A 21,094-nucleotide genomic window follows, 5' to 3' on the forward strand; every position below is an offset into this window, starting at 1 on the left:
CCAGCCTATAGAATAACAGTTTGAGGTGGATCCCAGCCTATAGAATAACAGTTTGAGGTGGATCCCAGCCTATAGAATAACAGTTTGAGGTGGATCCCAGCCTATAGAATAACAGTTTGAGGAGGATCCCAGCCTATAGAATAACAGTTTGAGGTGGATCCCAGCCTATAGAATAACAGTTTGAGGTGGATCCCAGCCTATAGAATAACAGTTTGAGGTGGATCCCAGCCTATAGAATAACAGTTTGAGGTGGATCCCAGCCTATAGAATAACAGTTTGAGGTGGATCCCAGCCTATAGAATAACAGTTTGAGGTGGATCCCAGCCTATAGAATAACAGTTTGAGGTGGATCCCAGCCTATAGAATAACAGTTTGAGGTGGATCCCAGCCTATAGAATAACAGTTTGAGGTGGATCCCAGCCTATAGAATAACAGTTTGAGGTGGATCCCAGCCTATAGAATAACAGTTTGAGGTGGATCCCAGCCTATAGAATAACAGTTTGAGGTGGATCCCAGCCTATAGAATAACAGTTTGAGGTGGATCCCAGCCTATAGAATAACAGTTTGAGGTGGATCCCAGCCTATAGAATAACAGTTTGAGGTGGATCCCAGCCTATAGAATAACAGTTTGAGGTGGATCCCAGCCTATAGAATAACAGTATGAGGAGTTCCTCCCTTCTAACCTCCTCCATGGCATTGTGCTCCATACTGTTTCATTTCAGTAGACCCCGGTGGGGCTTTTATTGCTCAATCTAATTTGTGATGATGAAATAAATTAAACAGTAAAGTAAATTATCCTCATGATTCCTGTAATGAAAGAGTCTTCCTGCCTGCCCCTGTCCCTGGTTCGCTGGGGCCCCTGTACCTGATTTTCTGGTCTGATGAAACCAAGGTTGAACTCTTTGGCCTGAATGCCAAGCGTCACGTCTGGAGGAAACCTGGTACCATCCCTACGGTGAAGCATGGTGGTGGCAGCATCATGCTGTGGGGAGGTTTTTCAGCGGCAGGGACTGGGAGACTAGTTAGGATCGAGGCAAAGATGAATGGAGCAAAGTACAGAGAGATCCTTGATGAAAACCTGCTCCAGAGCGCTCAGGACCTCAGACTGGGGCGAAGGTTCACCTTCCAACAGGACAACGGCCCAAAGCACACAGCCAAGACAACGCAGGAGTGGCTTCGGGACAAGTCTTTGAATGTCCTTGAGTGGCCCAGCCAGAGCCCGGACTTGAACCCGATCGAACATCTCTGGAGAGACCTGAAAATAGCTGTGCAGCGACGCTCCCCATTCAACCTGACAGAACTTGAGAGGATCTGCAAAGAAGAATGGGAGGAACTCCCCAAATACAGGTGTGCCAAGCTTGTAACGTCATACCCAAGAAGACTCTGTAATCGCTGCCAAAGGTGCTTCAACAAAGTACTGAGTAAAGAGTCTGAATACTTCTGTAAAGGTCCTAAACGATATAATAACCGCGATCAATAAAAGACAGTACTGTGCAGCCGTCTTCATCGACCTGGCCAAGGCTTTTGACTCTGTCAATCACCGCATTCTTATTGGCAGACTAAATAGCCTTGGTTTCTCAAATGACTGCCTCGCCCGGTTCACCAACTACTTCTCAGATAGAGTTCAATGTGTCAAATCGGAGGGCCTGTTGTCTGGACCTATGGCAGTCTCTATGGGGGTGCCACAGGGTTCAATTCTCGGGCCGACTCTTTTCTCCGTGTATATCAATGATGTCGCTCTTGCTGCTGGTGACGCTCGGATCCACCTCTACGCGGACGACACCATTTTGTATACATCTGGCCCTTCATTGGACACTGTGTTAACAAACCTCCAAACAAGTTTCAATGCCATACAACAATCCTTCAGTAGCCTCCAACTGCTCTTAAACGCTAGTAAAACTAAATGCATGCTCTTCAATCGAACACTGCTTGCACCCGCCCACCCGACTAGAATCACTACTCTCGGCGGGTCTAACTTAGAATATGTGGACAACTACAAATACCTAGGTGTCTGGTTAGACTGTAAACTCTCCTTCCAGACTCACATTAAGCATCTCCAATCCAAAGTTAAATCTAGAATCGGCTTCCTATTTCGCAACAAAGCCTCCTTCGCTCATGCTGCTAAACATGCCCTCGTAAAACTGACTATCCTACCGATCCTTGACTTCGGCGATGTCATTTACAAAATAGCCTCCAACACTCTACTCAGCAAATTGGATGTAGTCTATCACAGTGCCATCCGTTTTGTCACCAAAGCCCCATATACTACCCACCATTGTGACCTGTACGCTCTCGTTGGCTGGCCCTCACTACATATTCGTCGTCAAACCCACTGGCTCCAGGTCATCTATAAATCACTGCTAGGCAAATCCCCGCCTTATCTTAGCTCACTGGTCACCATAGCAACACCCACCCGTAGTATGCGTTCCAGCAGGTATATCTCACTGGTCATCCCCAAAGCCAACACCTCCTTTGGCTGCCATTCCTTCCAGTTCTCTGCTGCCAATGACTGGAACAAATTGCAAAAATCTCTGAAGCTGGAGACAATTATCTCCCTCACTAACTTTAAGCATCAGTTGTCAGAGCAGCTTACCGATCACTGCACCTGTACACAGCCCATCTGAAATTAGCCCACCCAACCACCTCATCCCCATATTGTTATTTATTTTGCTCTTTTGCACCCCAGTATCTCTATTTGCACATCATCTTTTGCACATCTATCACTCCAGTGTTAATACTATTGTAATTATTTTGCACTATAGCCTATTTATTGCCTTACCTCCATAACTTACTACATTTGCACACGCTGTATATATATTTTATGTTGTGTTACTTGTTCTCAACTGGCTTACCTGGTTAAATAAAGGTTAAATAAAAAATAAATAAAAATTCAGTATTTCAGTTTTATATTCTAAAAACCTGTTCATGCTTTGTCATTATGGAGTATTGTGTGTAGATTCATGAGGGGAAAAACAAATCCATTTTAGAATAAGGCTGTAACGTAACAAAATGTGGAAAAAGTCAAGGGGTCTGAATTCCTTCCAAATGCACTGTGGCTTGCGAAAGTATACACCCCTGTTGGCATTTTTCCTATTTTGTTGCCTTACAACCTGGAATTAAAATTGATTTTTGCGGGGGTTGGATCATTTGATTTACACAACATGCCTATCACTTTGAAGATGCAATATATTTTTTTGTTTCCCCTTAAACCACTCGAGTGTTGCTTTAGCAGTATGCTTAGGGTCATTGTCCTGCTGGAAGGTGAACCTCCGTCCCAGTCTCAAATCTCTGGAAGACTGAAACAGGTTTCCCTCAAGAATTTCCCTGTATTTAGCGCCATCCATCATTCCTTCAATTCTGACCAGTTTCCCAGTCCCTGCCGATGAAAAAGATCCTTGGGGTGATGAGAGGTGTTGGGTGTGCACCAGACATAGAGTTTTCCTTGATGGGCAAAAAGCTCAATTTTAGTCTCATCTGACCAGAGTACCTTCTTTCATATGTTTGGGGAGTCTCCCACATGCCTTTTGGCGAACACCAAACGTGTTTGCTTATTTTTTTCTTTAAGCAATGGCTTTTCTCTGGTAAAGCCCAGCTCTGTGGAGTGTACGGCTTAAAGTGGTCCTATGGACAGATACTCCAATTTTTGCAGCTCCTTCAGGGTTATCTTTGGTCTCTTTGTTGCCTCTCTGATTAATGCCCTCCTTGCCTGGTTTGTGAGTTTTGGTGGGTGGCCCTCTCTTGGCAGGTTTGTTGTGGTACCATATTCTTTCCATTTTTTAATAATTTATTTAATGGTGCTCTGTGGGATGTTCAAAGTTTCGGATATTTTTTATAACCCAACCCTGATCTGTACAACTTTGTCCCTGACCTGTTTGGAGAGCTCCTTGGTCTTCATGGTGCCGCTTGCTTGGTGGTGCCCCTTGCTTAGTGGTGTTGCAGACTCTGGGGCCTTTCAGAATAGGTGTATATATACTGAGATCATGTGACCGATTAGATTGCACACAGGTGGACTTTATTTAACTAATTATGTGACTTCTGAAGGTAATTGGTTGTACCAGATCTTATTTTAGGGGCTTCATAGCAAAGGGGGTGAATATATATGCACGCAACACTTTTCCGTTATTTATTTTTTAGAATTTCTTGAAACAAGTTATTTATTTCATTTCACTTCACCAATTTGGACTAATTTGTGTATGTCCATTACATGAAATCCAAATAAAAATCAATTTAAATGACAGGTTGTAATGCAACAAAATAGGGAAAACGCCAAGGGTGGTGAATACTTTTGCAAGGCACTGTAGGTCTCATTGGACGGCAGGTTACAACTGCAATGTTTTTTGGACATTATATTTAGTGTTAGATTAATATATTACTACTAGCAGTGGGTATTATATTTAGTGTTAGCGATCTAGCTAATGTGTTTTGAGTTTCTACTTCCTCATGTGGTGAATAAGCTCCTAAATAAATGAGTCTATGATATTAGTGCACATAAAGATCTCTATTGAACAACGACATTCAGAAAATGGCTGGAGCTCTATTTGAACAGCATAATATACCCAGAATGCATCACTGGATTAGGCTGATCATTAAAATATTTGTATTTACAACATGAAAAGAAACAACTTATTTCTTCACTAAGATCTCAGTAGTCTATAAAGCTGTGAACGACTTTATAAGATGATTTTCTGCTATTGAGTGAAAAAAAATTGGTGCGACCAAATCATGGGCTGGTGCGACCAACTAAAAATGTTAGTCTGGAGCCCTGCTACAGGGGGAAATGTCCTCCGTATTGCAGAAGAGGAACATGTTTCCTAAATAATAATAATTATATTATCATGTTTCCATCTTACTGTATATGGCCTGAAGAAGGGACTGGGCATCCTGTTCCTCTTAGTTTCTGGAAGATTGCTAAATCGCACTGTTTCAAATTGCCCTTTAAGTTTTTGTATTCTGTTTTATAACTGTTTCTAAACTGGCCTGTTCTATCTTCCTGTGAAACAATCTTTAATGGTTCCTGTTATCCCAGGATGTGTGGGGGAGTGGACATGTCCCTGGTATGATCCGTCTTTCTCTGGGTCTACTATCTAGTGATGGGCAGAAGCACCGGACTCATTCCAAGGGCATGTGAAACACCCCATCTATCCTCTTCTACTGTATATAAAATGTCTGTGAGAACAAAGAGCGAGTCAGTTTGGTTTTTCCATGCATGCATGCTCGTAATAAAGCTTTTGTATATTGAGATCGGATGCCTTCTGAGGGGTTTTTCCTCCACAGTATGGGCCCGTTTTTCTCTTGAGACATCTTACATTTAACATTTACATTTACCAGGATCTCTAGTGGCACAGCTAGCACTGTGATGCAGTGCCTTAGACCACTGCGCCACTCGGGAGACATCTTCGTAGGCTAAATTAAGTTTGATCTCTTTTTAATTGTGTGTTACGTATTTTGTTTAAGATAGGCTATAAGTAGGCCTGTTGTAAAATAAATATCAGAATCATATTGCTGTCACATGTTGGGTTCAAGCCTTACAAGGTAATCAATATAGCCTGTTCAAAACGTTAGTGAAGGTTTAAACCAGTGTTTTGTTTCATTATGTTGAGCCATTTTCTTTGGCCAAATTAAGTTCCAACTGTAATTTGTTTGCCGCAATATCCTGCTCGTATTTTCCCTAGAAACAATGGCTTGACTTACTTTGGATATTCCCCTAATAAAGTTTAGATATTTTTGTGATGGTGTGGTGTGGTTTGGTGTGGTGTGGTTTGGTGTAGTGTGGTGTGGTGTGGTTTGGTGTGGTTTTGTGTGGTGTGGTTTTGTGTTTTTGTGTGGTGTGGTTTGGTGTGGTTTTGTGTGGTGTGGTGTGGTGTGGTTTGGTTTGGTGTGGTGTGGTTTGGTGTGGTTTGGTGTGGTGTGGTTTGGTGTTGTGTGGTTTGGTTTGGTGTGGTTTTGTGTGGTGTGGTGTGGTTTGGTTTGGTGTGGTTTTGTGTGGTGTGGTGTGGTTTGGTGTGGTGTGGTGTGGTGTGGTGTGGTGTGGTTTGGTGTGGTGTGGTGTGGTTTGGTGTGGTGTGGTGTGGTTTGGTGTGGTTTTGTGTGGTGTGGTGTGGTGTGGTGTGGTTTGGTGTGGTTTTGTGTGGTGTGGTTTGGTGTGGTGTGGTGTGGTTTGGTGTGGTTTTGTGTGGTGTGGTGTGGTGTGGTTTGGTGTGGTTTTGTGTGGTGTGGTTTGGTGTGGTGTGGTGTGGTTTGGTGTGGTGTGGTTTGGTGTGGTTTGGTGTGGTTTGGTGTGGTTTGGTGTGGTGTGGTGTGGTTTGGTGTGGTTTGGTGTGGTTTGGTGTGGTGTGGTGTGGTTTGGTGTGGTTTGGTGTGGTTTTGTGTGGTGTGGTGTGGTTTGGTGTGGTTTGGTTTGGTGTGGTGTGGTGTGGTTTTGTGTGGTGTGGTGTGGTTTGGTGTGGTGTGGTTTGGTGTGGTTTGGTGTGGTTTGGTTTGGTGTGGTGTGGTGTGGTTTTGTGTGGTGTGGTGTGGTTTGGTGTGGTGTGGTTTGGTGTGGTTTTGTGTGGTGTGGTGTGGTTTGGTGTGGTGTGGTGTGGTTTTGTGTGGTGTGGTGTGGTTTGGTGTGGTGTGGTTTGGTGTGGTTTTGTGTGGTGTGGTGTGGTTTGGTGTGGTGTGGTGTGGTTTTGTGTGGTGTGGTGTGGTTTGGTGTGGTGTGGTTTGGTTTTGTGTGGTGTGGTGTGGTTTGGTGTGGTGTGGTTTGGTGTGGTTTGGTGTGGTTTGGTGTGGTTATCAGTCTATCATACTGCAGGCCTACGCTATGAGGCGCTCCAACTGACTCCGACAGTTGAACTAGAGAATGTTTTAGGCCCACCAGAGTTACTCCTATAATCTAACAATATAACGCTTATCTTCTAAACAAATATTCTGAAAATTACCAAATGAGCTTCCTTCCGATGCATTTAGTGCTCAAATCTCTGACAGCTTTTAAGAACAAGGCCAATATTCCTCATTTACTGATGGCGCAGGCTGCATGGGGTTACTCACCCTAACGGGGTTACTCACCCCAACGGGGTTACTCACCCCAACGGGGTTACTCACCCCAACGGGGTTACGCACCCCAACGGGGTTACTCACCCCAACGGGGTTACCTACCCTAATGGGGTTACTCACCCTAACGGGGTTACTCACCCCAACGGGGTTACGCACCCTAATGGGGTTACTCACCCCAACGGGGTTACGCACCCCAACGGGGTTACTCACCCCAACGGGGTTACCTACCCCAACGGGGTTACTCACCCTAACGGGGTTACTCACCCCAACGGGGTTACCTACCCTAATGGGGTTACTCACCCTAACGGGGTTACTCACCCCAACGGGGTTACCTACCCTAATGGGGTTACTCACCCCAACGGGGTTACGCACCCCAACGGGGTTACTCACCCCAACGGGGTTACCTACCCCAACGGGGTTACTCACCCCAACGGGGTTACCTACCCTAATGGGGTTACTCACCCCAACGGGGTTACCTACCCTAATGGGGTTACTCACCCTAATGGGGTTACTCACCCTAACGGGGTTACCTACCCTAACGGGGTTACCTACCCTAACGGGGTTACCTACCCTAACGGGGTTACTCACCCTAATGGGGTTACTCACCCTAACGGGGTTACTCACCCTAACGGGGTTACTCACCCTAACGGGGTTACTCACCCCAACGGGGTTACCTACCCTAACGGGGTTACTCACCCCAACGGGGTTACCTACCCTAATGGGGTTACTCACCCTAACGGGGTTACTCACCCTAACGGGGTTACCTACCCTAACGGGGTTACCTACCCTAACGGGGTTACTCACCCTAACGGGGTTACTCACCCTAATGGGGTTACTGACCCTAACGGGGTTACCTACCCTAACGGGGTTACCTACCCTAACGGGGTTACCTACCCTAATGGGGTTACCTACCCTAATGGGGTTACTGACCCTAACGGGGTTACCTACCCTAATGGGGTTACTCACCCTAACGGGGTTACCTACCCTAACGGGGTTACTCACCCTAACGGGGATACTCACCCTATCGGGGTTACCTACCCTAACGGGGTTACCTACCCTAATGGGGTTACCTACCCTAATGGGGTTACTCACCCTAACGGGGTTACTCACCCTAATGGGGTTACTGACCCTAACGGGGTTACCTACCCTAATGGGGTTACCTACCCTAACGGGGTTACCTACCCTAATGGGGTTACCTACCCTAATGGGGTTACTGACCCTAACGGGGTTACCTACCCTAATGGGGTTACTCACCCTAACGGGGTTACCTACCCTAACGGGGTTACTCACCCTAACGGGGATACTCACCCTATCGGGGTTACCTACCCTAACGGGGTTACCTACCCTAATGGGGTTACCTACCCTAATGGGGTTACTGACCCTAACGGGGTTACTCACCCTAACGGGGTTACCTACCCTAACGGGGTTACTCACCCTAACGGGGATACTCACCCTAACGGGGTTACCTACCCTAATGGGGTTACTGACCCTAACGGGGTTACCTACCCTAATGGGGTTACCTACCCTAACGGGGTTACTGACCCTAACGGGGTTACCTACCCTAATGGGGTTACTCACCCTAACGGGGTTACCTACCCTAATGGGGTTACTCACCCTAACGGGGTTACCTACCCTAATGGGGTTACTGACCCTAACGGGGTTACCTACCCTAATGGGGTTACTCACCCTAACGGGGTTACCTACCCTAATGGGGTTACTCACCCTAACGGGGTTACCTACCCTAATGGGGTTACTGACCCTAACGGGGTTACCTACCCTAATGGGGTTACTGACCCTAACGGGGTTACCTACCCTAATGGGGTTACTCACCCTAACGGGGTTACTCACCCTAACGGGGTTACTCACCCTAACGGGGTTACCTACCCTAATGGGGTTACTGACCCTAACGGGGTTACCTACCCTAATGGGGTTACTGACCCTAACGGGGTTACCTACCCTAACGGGGTTACTCACCCTAACGGGGTTACTCACCCTAACGGGGTTACTCACCCTAACGGGGTTACTCACCCTAACGGGGTTACTCACCCTAACGGGGTTACTCACCCTAACGGGGTTACTCACCCTAACGGGGTTACGCACCCTAACGGGGTTACGCACCCTAACGGGGTTACTCACCCTAACGGGGTTACTCACCCTAACGGGGTTACTCACCCTAACGGGGTTACTCACCCCAATATGGTTACGCACCCTAACGGGGTTACTCACCCCAATGCATGTGTATGACCGGTTCATGTCTCAAATGTCTAACACATAAATTAAAATCTTCCCATCAATGGTCTGGCGCCAAATTTTCCTAAAGGAAACCCTGGTGTGTGATGGTGTGTGTAATGGTGTGTGTAATGGTGTGTAACGGTGTGTGTAACGGTGTGTGTAACGGTGTGTAACGGTGTGTGTAACGGTGTGATGAGTTACCTCCAGAGTTGAGGTACCTCTTCCCGGTGTGTGTAACGGTGTGTGTAACGGTGTGTGTAACGGTGTGTAACGGTGTGTGTAACGGTGTGTGTAACGGTGTGTGTAACGGTGTGTGTGATGGTGTGTGTAACGGTGTGTGTAACGGTGTGTGTGATGGTGTGTGTAACGGTGTGTGTAACGGTGTGTGTGATGGTGTGTGTAACGGTGTGTGTAACGGTGTGATGAGTTACCTCCAGAGTTGAGGTACCTCTTCCCGGTGTGTACCGTGGGGTATTTTGGGGCTAATTTCTGGTCAGGCCAACAGAAGCCCTCAGCAGAGAACACCATCCTATGACTCAGTCTGGAAAACTTCCACAACAACTCTTCTGGACCACTGGCAAGGATTACATCATAACTACAGAGGAAGAGGAGGAGAGAGCCTTCATCATCATCATTCCAGGGCCCAGTGTCCCCAACCAACGCCATATTGGATCGACCAGAGAGGGTGGGGCAACAAGTTGTCGGGGCAACACCCAACCACAAACACACACAGAGATAGCAAAGTTCTCAGGAGTCGGTAGAACAAAGGATCCTTTCAAAGGGAGGAAGAAAGAGGGAGGGAGGAGAGAAGGAGGGAGGAGAGAGGAAGGGAGGAGAGAGGGAGGGAGGAGAGAGGGAGGGAGGAGAGAGGAAGGGAGGAGAGAGGGAGAACGAGGGAGGAGAGAGGGAGGGAGGAGAGAGGAAGAACGAGGGAGGAGAGAGGAAGAACGAGGGAGGAGAGAGGAAGAACGAGGGAGGAGAGAGGAAGAACGAGGGAGAGAGAGAGAGAGAGAGAAAGAATGATAGTGTACTGTAGACAACACATGATAATGTAGACAACACATGATCGTGTAGACAACACATGATAATGTAGACAACACATGATCGTGTAGACAGCACATGATCGTGTAGACAACACATGATAATGTAGACAACACATGATCGTGTAGACAACACATGATGGTGTAGACAACACATGATGGTGTAGACAACACATGATAATGTAGACAACACATGATAATGTAGACAACACATGATAATGTAGACAACACATGATGGTGTAGACAACACATGATAATGTAGACAACACATGATAATGTAGACAACACATGATAATGTAGACAACACATGATAATGTAGACAACACATGATAATGTAGACAACACATGATGGTGTAGACAACACATGATAATGTAGACAACACATGATAATGTAGACAACACATGATAATGTAGACAACACATGATGGTGTAGACAACATGTGTTACAGTAGACCCACCTGTCCACAAACATAATGACCATGTCCTGTTTGTCAGAGTGTTTGATGAGTTCTGTCTTCAGCCAGCGAACCTTCTGTCCTCCTCCGACTGTACGAGCCACATCTCCCCCCTTCCACTGTTCCCCTAGACCCAGCACCTACACACAACCAACACACAACCATCACACAACCATCACACAACCATCACACATCACACAACCAACACACAACCAACACACAACCAACACACAACCATCACACAACCAACACACATCACACAACCAACACACATCACACAACCAACACACAACCAACACACATCACACAACCAACACACAACCAACACACAACCAACACACAACCATCACACATCACACAACCAACACACAACCAACACACAACCATCACACATCACACAACCAACACACAACCAACACACATCACACAACCAACACACAACCAACACACATCACACAACCAACACACAACCAACACACAACCAACACACAACCAACACACATCACACAACCAACACACATCACACAACCAACACACAACCAACACACATCACACAACCAACACACAACCAACACACATCACACAACCAACACACAACCAACACACAACCATCACACAACCAACACACAACCATCACACAACCATCACACAACCAACACACAACCATCACACAACCAACACACAACCATCACACAACCAACACACAACCAACACACATCACACAACCAACACACATCACACAACCAACACACAACCAACACACATCACACAACCAACACACATCACACAACCAACACACAACCATCACACAACCAACACACAACCAACACACAACCAACACACATCACACAACCAACACACATCACACAACCAACACACAACCATCACACATCACACAACCATCACACAACCAACACACAACCATCACACAACCAACACACATCACACAACCAACACACATCACACAACCAACACACAACCAACACACAACCATCACACAACCAACACACATCACACAACCAACACACAACCATCACACAACCAACACACAACCATCACACAACCAACACACAACCAACACACATCACACAACCAACACACATCACACAACCAACACACAACCAACACACAACCAACACACAACCAACACACATCACACAACCAACACACAACCATCACACAACCAACACACAACCATCACACAACCAACACACATCACACAACCAACACACAACCATCACACAACCAACACACAACCATCACACAACCAACACACAACCAACACACAACCAACACACAACCAACACACATCACACAACCAACACACAACCATCACACAACCAACACACATCACACAACCATCACACAACCAACACACAACCAACACACAACCAACACACAACCAACACACATCACACAACCAACACACATCACACAACCAACACACAACCAACACACATCACACAACCATCACACAACCAACACACAACCAACACACAACCATCACACAACCAACACACATCACACAACCAACACACAACCAACACACAACCATCACACATCACACAACCAACACACATCACACAACCATCACACAACCAACACACATCACACAACCAACACACATCACACAACCAACACACATCACACAACCAACAACCATCACACAACCAACACACATCACACAACCAACACACAACCAACACACAACCATCACACATCACACAACCAACACACATCACACAACCAACACACAACCATCACACAACCAACACACAACCAACACACAACCAACACACATCACACAACCAACACACAACCAACACACATCACACAACCAACATGAATATGAAAGAAACACAGTTAGTTCCCAGTGAGTGAGTGGTGTGTGGGTGTGTGTGTGTGTGTGAGAGAGAGAGAGTGTATACCTTAACAGTATAGTTGAACTCTGTGTGTGTGTGTGTGTGTGTGTGTGTGTGTGTGTGTGAGAGAGAGAGAGTGTATACCTTAACAGTATAGTTGAACTCTTTGCTGGTTCTCATAAAGCGGGAGAAGCCATCAGTGTCCTCCGTAGCTACTGTTATTACCAAGAGATTCTCTAAGGAAAGGAGAGGAGAGGGGGAGGGAGAGAGGGATGGAGGTGGGAGGGAGAGAGGGAGTGGTGGGAGGGGGGAGAGAGAGAGAGAAACAGCACAATTAGACCCAACCAAATCATGAGAAAACAAAAAGATTATTACTTGACACATTGGAAAGAATTAACAAAAAAACAGAGCAAACTAGAATACTATTTTGCCCTAAACAGAGAGTACACAGTGGCAGAATACCTGACCACTGTGACTGACCCAAACTTAAGGAAAGCTTTGACTATGTACAGACTCAGTGAGCATAGCCTTGCTATTGAGAAAGGCAGCCGTAGGCAGACCTGGCTCTCAAGAGAAGACAGGCTATGTGCACACTGCCCACAAAATGAGGTGGAAACTGAGCTGCACTTCCTAACCTCCTGCCAAATGTATGACCATATTAGAGACACATATCTCCCTCAGATTACACAGATCCACAAAGCATTTGAAGACAAAACAATTTTGATAAACTCCCTTATCTACTGGGTGTAATACCACAGTGTGCCATCACAGCAGCAAGATTTGTGACCTGTTGCCACAAGAAAAGGGCAACCAGTGAAGAACAAACACCATTGTAAATACAACCCATATTTATGTTTATTTATTTTCCCTTTTGTACTTTAACTATTTGCACATCGTTACAACACTGTATATAGACATTATTTTGGAACTTTTGTGAGTGTAATGTAATGTTTATTTATTATCTATTTCACTTGCTTTGGCAATGTAATCATATATTTCCCATGCCAATAAAGCCCTTAAATTGAATTCTATTGAAAAGGAGCGGGGAGGGAGAGAGGTGGGAGGGAGGGAGAGAGGTGGGAGAGAGGAGAGGTGGGAGGGAGGGAGAGAGAGAGAGAGGAGAGGTGGGAGGGAGGGAGAGAGAGAGAGAGAGGAGAGGTGGGAGGGAGGGAGAGAGAGAGAGAGAGGAGAGGTGGGAGGGAGGGAGAGAGAGAGAGGAGAGGAGAGGTGGGAGGGAGAGAGAGGAGAGGTGGGAGGGGAGAGGTGGGAGGGAGGAAGGGAGAGAGGTGGGAGGGAGAGAGAGGAGAGGTGGGAGGGAGAGAGAGGAGAAGTGGGAGGGAGGGAGAGAGAGAGGTGGGAGGGAGGGAGAGAGAGAGGTGGGAGGGAGGGGGAGAGAGAGGAGAAGTGGGAGAGAGAGGAGAGGTGGGAGGGAGGGAGAGGTGGGAGGGAGAGAGAGAGAGGAGAGGTGGGAGGGAGGGAGGGAGGGAGGGAGAGAGAGAGAGAGAGAGAGAGAGAGAGAGAGAGAGAGGGAGGGAGGGAGGGAGGGAGGGAGGGAGGGAGAAGAGAGAGCGAGAAAGAGAGAGAGGCAAGGGGGAGGGAGAGAGAGGTGGGAGGGTTGGGTTAGGGAGGGAAAATACAATTGATCAGAGGACTAGACTAAACTAACCCCCCAGATGACTAGACTAAACTAACCCCCAGCTCTGCAGATTACTAGACTAAACTAACCCCCCAGCTCTACAGATTACTAGACTAAACTAACCCCCCAGCTCTGCAGATTACTAGACTAAACTAACCCCCCAGCTCTACAGATTACTAGACTAAACTAACCCCCAGCTCTGCAGATTACTAGACTAAACTAACCCCCAGCTCTGCAGATTACTAGACTAAACTAACCCCCCAGCTCTACAGATTACTAGACTAAACTAACCCCCCAGCTCTGCAGATTACTAGACTAAACTAACCCCCCAGCTCTACAGATTACTAGACTAAACTAACCCCCCAGCTCTGCAGATTACTAGACTAAACTAACCCCCCAGCTCTACAGATTACTAGACTAAACTAACCCCCCAGCTCTACAGATTACTAGACTAAACTAACCCCCCAGCTCTACAGATTATACTAATATACTAACCCCCCAGATGACTAGACTAGACTAACCACCCAGATGACTAAACTAACCCCTCAGACGACTAGACTAAACTATCCCCCCCAGCTCCACAGTTGACTAAACTATCCCCCAGCTCCACAGTTGACTAAACTACCCCCCAGCTCCACAGTTGACTAAACTATCCCCCCAGCTCCACAGTTGACTAAACTATCCCCCCCAGCTCCACAGTTGACTAAACTATCCCCCCCCAGCTCCACAGTTGACTAAACTATCCCCCCCAGCTCCACAGTTGACTAAACTATCCCCCCAGCTCCACAGTTGACTAAACTATCCCCCCCAGCTCCACAGTTGACTAAACTATCCCCCCCAGCTCCACAGTTGACTAAACTATCCCCCCAGCTCCACAGTTGACTAAACTATCCCCCCCCAGCTCCACAGTTGACTAAACCTTCCCCCCAGCTCCACAGTTGACTAAACTACCCCCCCCCAGCTCCACAGTTGACTAAACTATCCCCCCCAGCTCCACAGTTGACTAAACTATCCCACCCAGCTCCACAGTTGACTAAACTATCCCCCCCAGCTCCACAGTTGACTAAACTACCCCCCCAGCTCCACAGTTGACTAAACTACCCCCCCAGCTCCACAGTTGACTAAACTATCCCCCCAGCTCCACAGTTGACTAAACTATCCCCCCCCCAGCTCCACAGTTGACTAAACTATCCCCCCAGCTCCACAGTTGACTAAACTACCCCCCCAGCTCCACAGTTGACTAAACTATCCCCCCCAGCTCCACAGTTGACTAAACTACCCCCCAGCTCCACAGTTGACTAAACTATCCCCCCAGCTCCACAGTTGACTAAACTATCCCCCCCAGCTCCACAGTTGACTAAACTATCCCCCCAGCTCCACAGTTGACTAAACTATCCCCCCCAGCTCCACAGTTGACTAAACTATCCCCCCCCAGCTCCACCGTTGACTAAACTATCCCCCCCAGCTCCACCGTTGACTAAACTATCCCCTCCCCCCAGCTCCACCGTTGACTAAACTATCCCCCCAGCTCCACCGTTGACTAAACTATCCCCCCCCCCCCAGCTCCACAGTTGACTAAACTATCCCCCCCACAGAAGATCCTGCTGTTATGACTACGGCTGACTGACTATCCCCCCCCAGCTCCGGCTGACTGACTAAGGGGTATTAGGGTTAGTAAGGCTGGCGGACTCTTTCCATCCAGAGCCATAATATATTTAGACTCTTTCTAGGATTGGGAATCTGGGAATGAAATTCCCCTGAATTTCCTCAGGGAGGAGAAAATGATGGGGGAGAGGGGGAGGAAAGGGGGGAGAGAGAGGGGGAGAAGGGGAGAGAGGAGGAGGGGGGATAGAGGGAGGAGGAAGGTGGGAGTCACAAACCCTCCCTTGTCTCTCCAGCCAGCAGGTCAGAGGATATTCCACACGCAGCCTCCATATACTGCTGTCTGTGCTAAGAGACATGGAGTGGAGTGTGGTGGGGGGTTAGGGGGGGGTTAGGGTTGGGGAGGGGGGGTGTACAGGCGGGGTTAAGGGGTGCAGAAGATTCTAGAACACCTCACTCTCGCTCTTATCGGCTGAATTGTCTCCTACTAGTGATGATTGACTATCAGTAACATTATAAAAAATCAATGGAAGAAACATTCATGTGAAATAAAACAGTTACATCAAACAGATACAGTTACAAATAGCAGTTTGTTAAGAACACACAGCACTAATACTATAATATTGCACATAGCTACTAGCTTCTAATTTCAAGAGCTAACCTCTAGCTCCTAACTCCTAGCTCCCAACACCCATCTATCTCTGTCCTCACCCCAGTAAAAGTAAACAGCTGCATATTTGGTTGTGTCAACACATCCATCTGCTGAAGGCCTCATTGGAACAGACATCTCAAATCAGATGTCACATGACCTGAATACAACAGGTGTAGACCTCACCGTGAAACGCTTACTTACAAGCCCTTAACCAACAATGCAGTTCAAGAAATAAGAGTTTAGAATATTTACTAAATAAAATTAAGTTTAAAAAAATAAAGTAACACAATAAAATAACAATAAGGAGGCTATATATAGTAGCCGCCCAGCCTCGTCCCAGAGCAAAACGTACTTTATTTTACTAACATCTGTGCCACTAAATTTAGTATCTGTTACTTTATGTTATGTTACATCGTGACCCGTTTAGTATGATATATTACGTTCAATAAGACAGTAGGTTACTGCAGATAAACGAACTGAGGGTGGTTCAAGAAGACCACCATAGTCCCCGTGCCCAAGGACTCTGAGATAACCTGCCTAAATGACTACCGACCCGTAGCACTGACGTCTGTAGCCATGAAGTGCTTTGAAAGGCTGGTCATGGCTCACATCAACACCATTATCCCAGAAACCCTAGACCCACTCCAATTTGCATACCGCCCCAACAGATCCACAGATGATGCAATCTCTATTGCACTCCACACTGTCCTTTCCCACCTGGACAAGAGGAACACCTACAGTGGGGAAAAAAACGTATTTAGTCAGCCACCAATTGTGCAAGTTCTCCCACTTAAAAAGATGAGAGAGGCCTGTAATTTTCATCATAGGTACACGTCAACGATGACAGACAAATTGAGAATTTTTTTTCCAGAAAATCACATTGTAGGATTTTTTATTAATTAATTTGCAAATTATGGTGGAAAATAAGTATTTGGTCAATAACAAAAGTTTCTCAATACTTTGTTATATACCCTTTGTTGGCAATGACACAGGTCAAACGTTTTCTGTAAGTCTTCACAAGGTTTTCACACACTGTTGCTGGTATTTTGGCCCCTTCCTCCATGCAGATCTCCTCTAGAGCAGTGATGTTTTGGGGCTGTCGCTGGGCAACACAGACTTTCAACTCCCTCCAAAGATTTTCTATGGGGTTGAGATCTGGAGACTGGCTAGGCCACTCCAGGACCTTGAAATGCTTCTTACGAAGCCACTCCTTCGTTGCCCGGGCGGTGTGTTTGGGATCATTGTCATGCTGAAAGACCCAGCCACGTTTCATCTTCAATGTCCTTGCTGATGGAAGGAGGTTTTCACTCAAAATCTCACGATACATGGCCCCATTCATTCTTTCCTTTACACGGATCAGTCGTCCTGGTCCCTTTGCAGAAAAACAGCCCCAAAGCATGATGTTTCCACCCCCATGCTTCACAGTAGGTATGGTGTTCTTTGGATGCAACTCAGCATTCTTTGTCCTCCAAAAAGGCGAGTTGAGTTTTTACCAAAAAGTTCTATTTTGGTTTCATCTGACCATATGACATTCTCCCAATCCTCTTCTGGATCATCCAAATGCACTCTAGCAAACTTCAGACGGGCCTGGACATGTACTGTCTTAAGCAGGGGGACACGTCTGGCACTGCAGGATTTGAGTCCCTGGCGGCGTAGTGTGTTACTGATGGTAGGCTTTGTTACTTTGGTCCCAGCTCTCTGCAGGTCATTCACTAGGTCCCCCCGTGTGGTTCTGGGATTTTTGCTCACCGTTCTTGTGATCATTTTGACCCCACGGGATGAGATCTTGCGTGGAGCCCCAGATCGAGGGAGATTATCAGTGGTCTTGTATGTCTTCCATTTCCTAATAATTGCTCCCACAGTTGATTTCTTCAAACCAAGCTGCTTACCTATTGCAGATTCAGTCTTCCCAGCCTGGTGCAGGTCTACAATTTTGTTTCTGGTGTCCTTTGACAGCTCTTTGGTCTTGGCCATAGTGGAGTTTGGAGTGTGACTGTTTGAGGTTGTGGACAGGTGTCTTTTATACTGATAACAAGTTCAAACAGGTGCCATTAATACAGGTAACGAGTGGAGGACAGAGGAGCCTCTTAAAGAAGAAGTTACAGGTCTGTGAGAGCCAGAAATCTTGCTTGTTTGTAGGTGACCAAATACTTATTTTCCACCATAATTTGCAAATAAATTCATTAAAAATCCTACAATGTGATTTTCTGGATTTTTTTCCCTCAATTTGTCTGTCATAGTTGACGTGTACCTATGATGAAAATTACAGGCCTCTCTCATATTTTTAAGTGGGAGAACCTGCACAATTGGTGGCTGACTAAATACTTTTTTCCCCCACTGTACGTGAGAATGCTATTCATTGACTACAGCTCAGCATTCAACACCATAGTGCCCTCAAAGCTCATCACCAAGCTAAGGACCCTGGGACTAAACACCTCCCTCTGCAACAGGATCCTGGACTTCCTGATGGGCCGCCACCAGGTGGTAAGGGTAGGTAACAACACATCTGCCACACTGATCCTCAACACGGGGGCCCCTCAGGGGAGCGTGCTCAGTCCCCTCCTGTACTCTCTGTTCACCCATGACTGCATGGCCAGGCACGACTCCAACACCATCATTAAGTTTGCCGACGACACAACAGTGGTAGGCCTGATCACCGACAACGATGAGACAGCCTATAGGGGAGGAGGTCAGAGACCTGGCCGTGTGGTGCCAGGACAACAACCTCTCCCTCAACGTGACCAAGACAAAGGAGATGATTGTGGACTACAGGAAAAAAAAGAGGACTGAGCACGCCCCCATTCTCATCGACAGGGCTGTAGTGGAACAGGTTGAGAGCTTCAAGTTCCTTGGTGTCCACATCACCAACGAACTATCATGGTCCAAACACACCAAGACAGTCGTGAAGAGGGCACGACAAAGCCTATTCCCCCTCAGGAGACTGAAAAGATTTGGCATGGGTCCTCAGATCCTCAAAAAATTCTACAGCTGCACCATCGAGAGCATCCTGACTGGTTGCATCACCGCCTGGTATGGCAACTGCTTGGCCTCCGACCGCAAGGCACTACAGAGGGTAGTGCGTATGGCCCAGTACATCACTGGGGCCAAGCTTCCTGCCATCCAGGACCTCTATACCAGGCGGTGTCAGAGGAAAGCCCTCAAAATTGTCAAAGACTCCAGCCACCCTAGTCATAGACTGTTCTCTCTGCTACCGCACGCAAGCGGTACCGGAGTGCCAAGTCTAGGTCCAAAAGACTTCTCAACAGCTTCTACCCCCAAGCCATAAGACTCCTGAACAGCTAATCATGGCTACCCGGACTATTTGCACTGCCCCCCCACCCCATCCTTTTACGCTGCTGCTACTCTGTTAATTATTTATGCATAGTCACTTTAACTCTACCCACATGTACATATTACCTCAACTACCTCAACTAGCCGGTGCCCCCGCACATTGACTCTGCACCGGTACCCCCCTGTATATATAGCCTCCCTACTGTTATTTTATTTTACTTCTGCTCTTTTTTTCTCAACACTTTTTTTGTTGTTGTTTTATTTTTACTTTTTTTGTTAAAAATAAATGCACTGTTGGTTAAGGGCTGTAAGTAAGCATTTCACTGTAATGTCTGCACCTGTTGTATTCGGCGCATGTGGCCAATAAAATTTGATTTGATTTGATTTGGTCTGAGTATAACTCGAATGTCTAGCAACCCAAAGGTTGCGTGTTCGAATCTCATCATGGACAACTTCAGCATTTTTGCTAATAAGCATTTTTTCAACTACTTACTACTTTCAGCTACTTTGCTAATACTTAGCATGTTAGCTAACCCTTCCACTTCCCCTAACCCTAACCTTAACCTTTTAAACTAACTCCTAACTTTAACCCTTAACCTAGGGGCTAGCCACCTAGCTAGCTAACGTTAGCCACAACAAATTGAAATGAATAATATATTATATGTGTATTGCAAATTCGTTACATATTGTACGAATTGCAATTCGTAACATACTATAAATCGTATTATATTGTCCAACAGCTATTACATTTGTAGTCCAATGTAATGTAAACTAATGTAAAGTAATATATCATACTAAATGGAGAATATAATACGTTTTGATCAGAGACCAGGTTGTGCCACAAGTACTCTTACTCTAGCCATAATACCCATACCCTTACCCTAGCCATAATACCCATACCCTTACCCTAGCCATAATACCCATACCCTTACCCTAGCCATAATACCCATACCCTTACCCTAGCCATAATACCCATACCCTTACCCTAGCCATAATACCCATACTAGCAGCTAGCGACCCCCATTCCTACCACCACGAAGTTACCCCGCTACCCAGCTAGCCGTCCTAACCCCGGTCCCTGCCTATCCGGATAGCTGCTAGCTCAGACCGGAAATATAAACGCAGGGTCTGATAGATAGATGGTTCCGCTACTTGATGACTCGATGCACCACCGTCACTATCTGATCAAGTCAATATTCCTGGATAGATACATTTAGCTAGCTAACGGAGTTCCAGCTAACGGTGTGAGTGGGCTGTGTAGGACGGAGACAGGGGCTCCTAGAGCGGGT

At 46.6% G+C, this 21,094-nt stretch overlaps 1 protein-coding gene across 1 annotated transcript in view; it reads right to left on the reverse strand.

Moving 5' to 3' along the window:
* Positions 1–21,094, reverse strand: part of plod3 (procollagen-lysine, 2-oxoglutarate 5-dioxygenase 3) — a 102,055-nt gene that overhangs the window by 80,555 nt on the left and 406 nt on the right. The window contains exons 2-4 of the mRNA XM_045214496.1: positions 12,769–12,860; positions 10,766–10,902; positions 9,699–9,862 (exon numbers count right to left, since the gene is read on the reverse strand). Of these exons, the coding sequence (XP_045070431.1) occupies positions 9,699–9,862; positions 10,766–10,902; positions 12,769–12,860 (393 nt within the window). The remainder of the gene's footprint in view (positions 1–9,698; positions 9,863–10,765; positions 10,903–12,768; positions 12,861–21,094) is intronic.

Source organism: Coregonus clupeaformis, unplaced genomic scaffold, assembly GCF_020615455.1.
Source record: "Coregonus clupeaformis isolate EN_2021a unplaced genomic scaffold, ASM2061545v1 scaf0269, whole genome shotgun sequence".
NCBI lineage: Eukaryota > Metazoa > Chordata > Actinopteri > Salmoniformes > Salmonidae > Coregonus > Coregonus clupeaformis.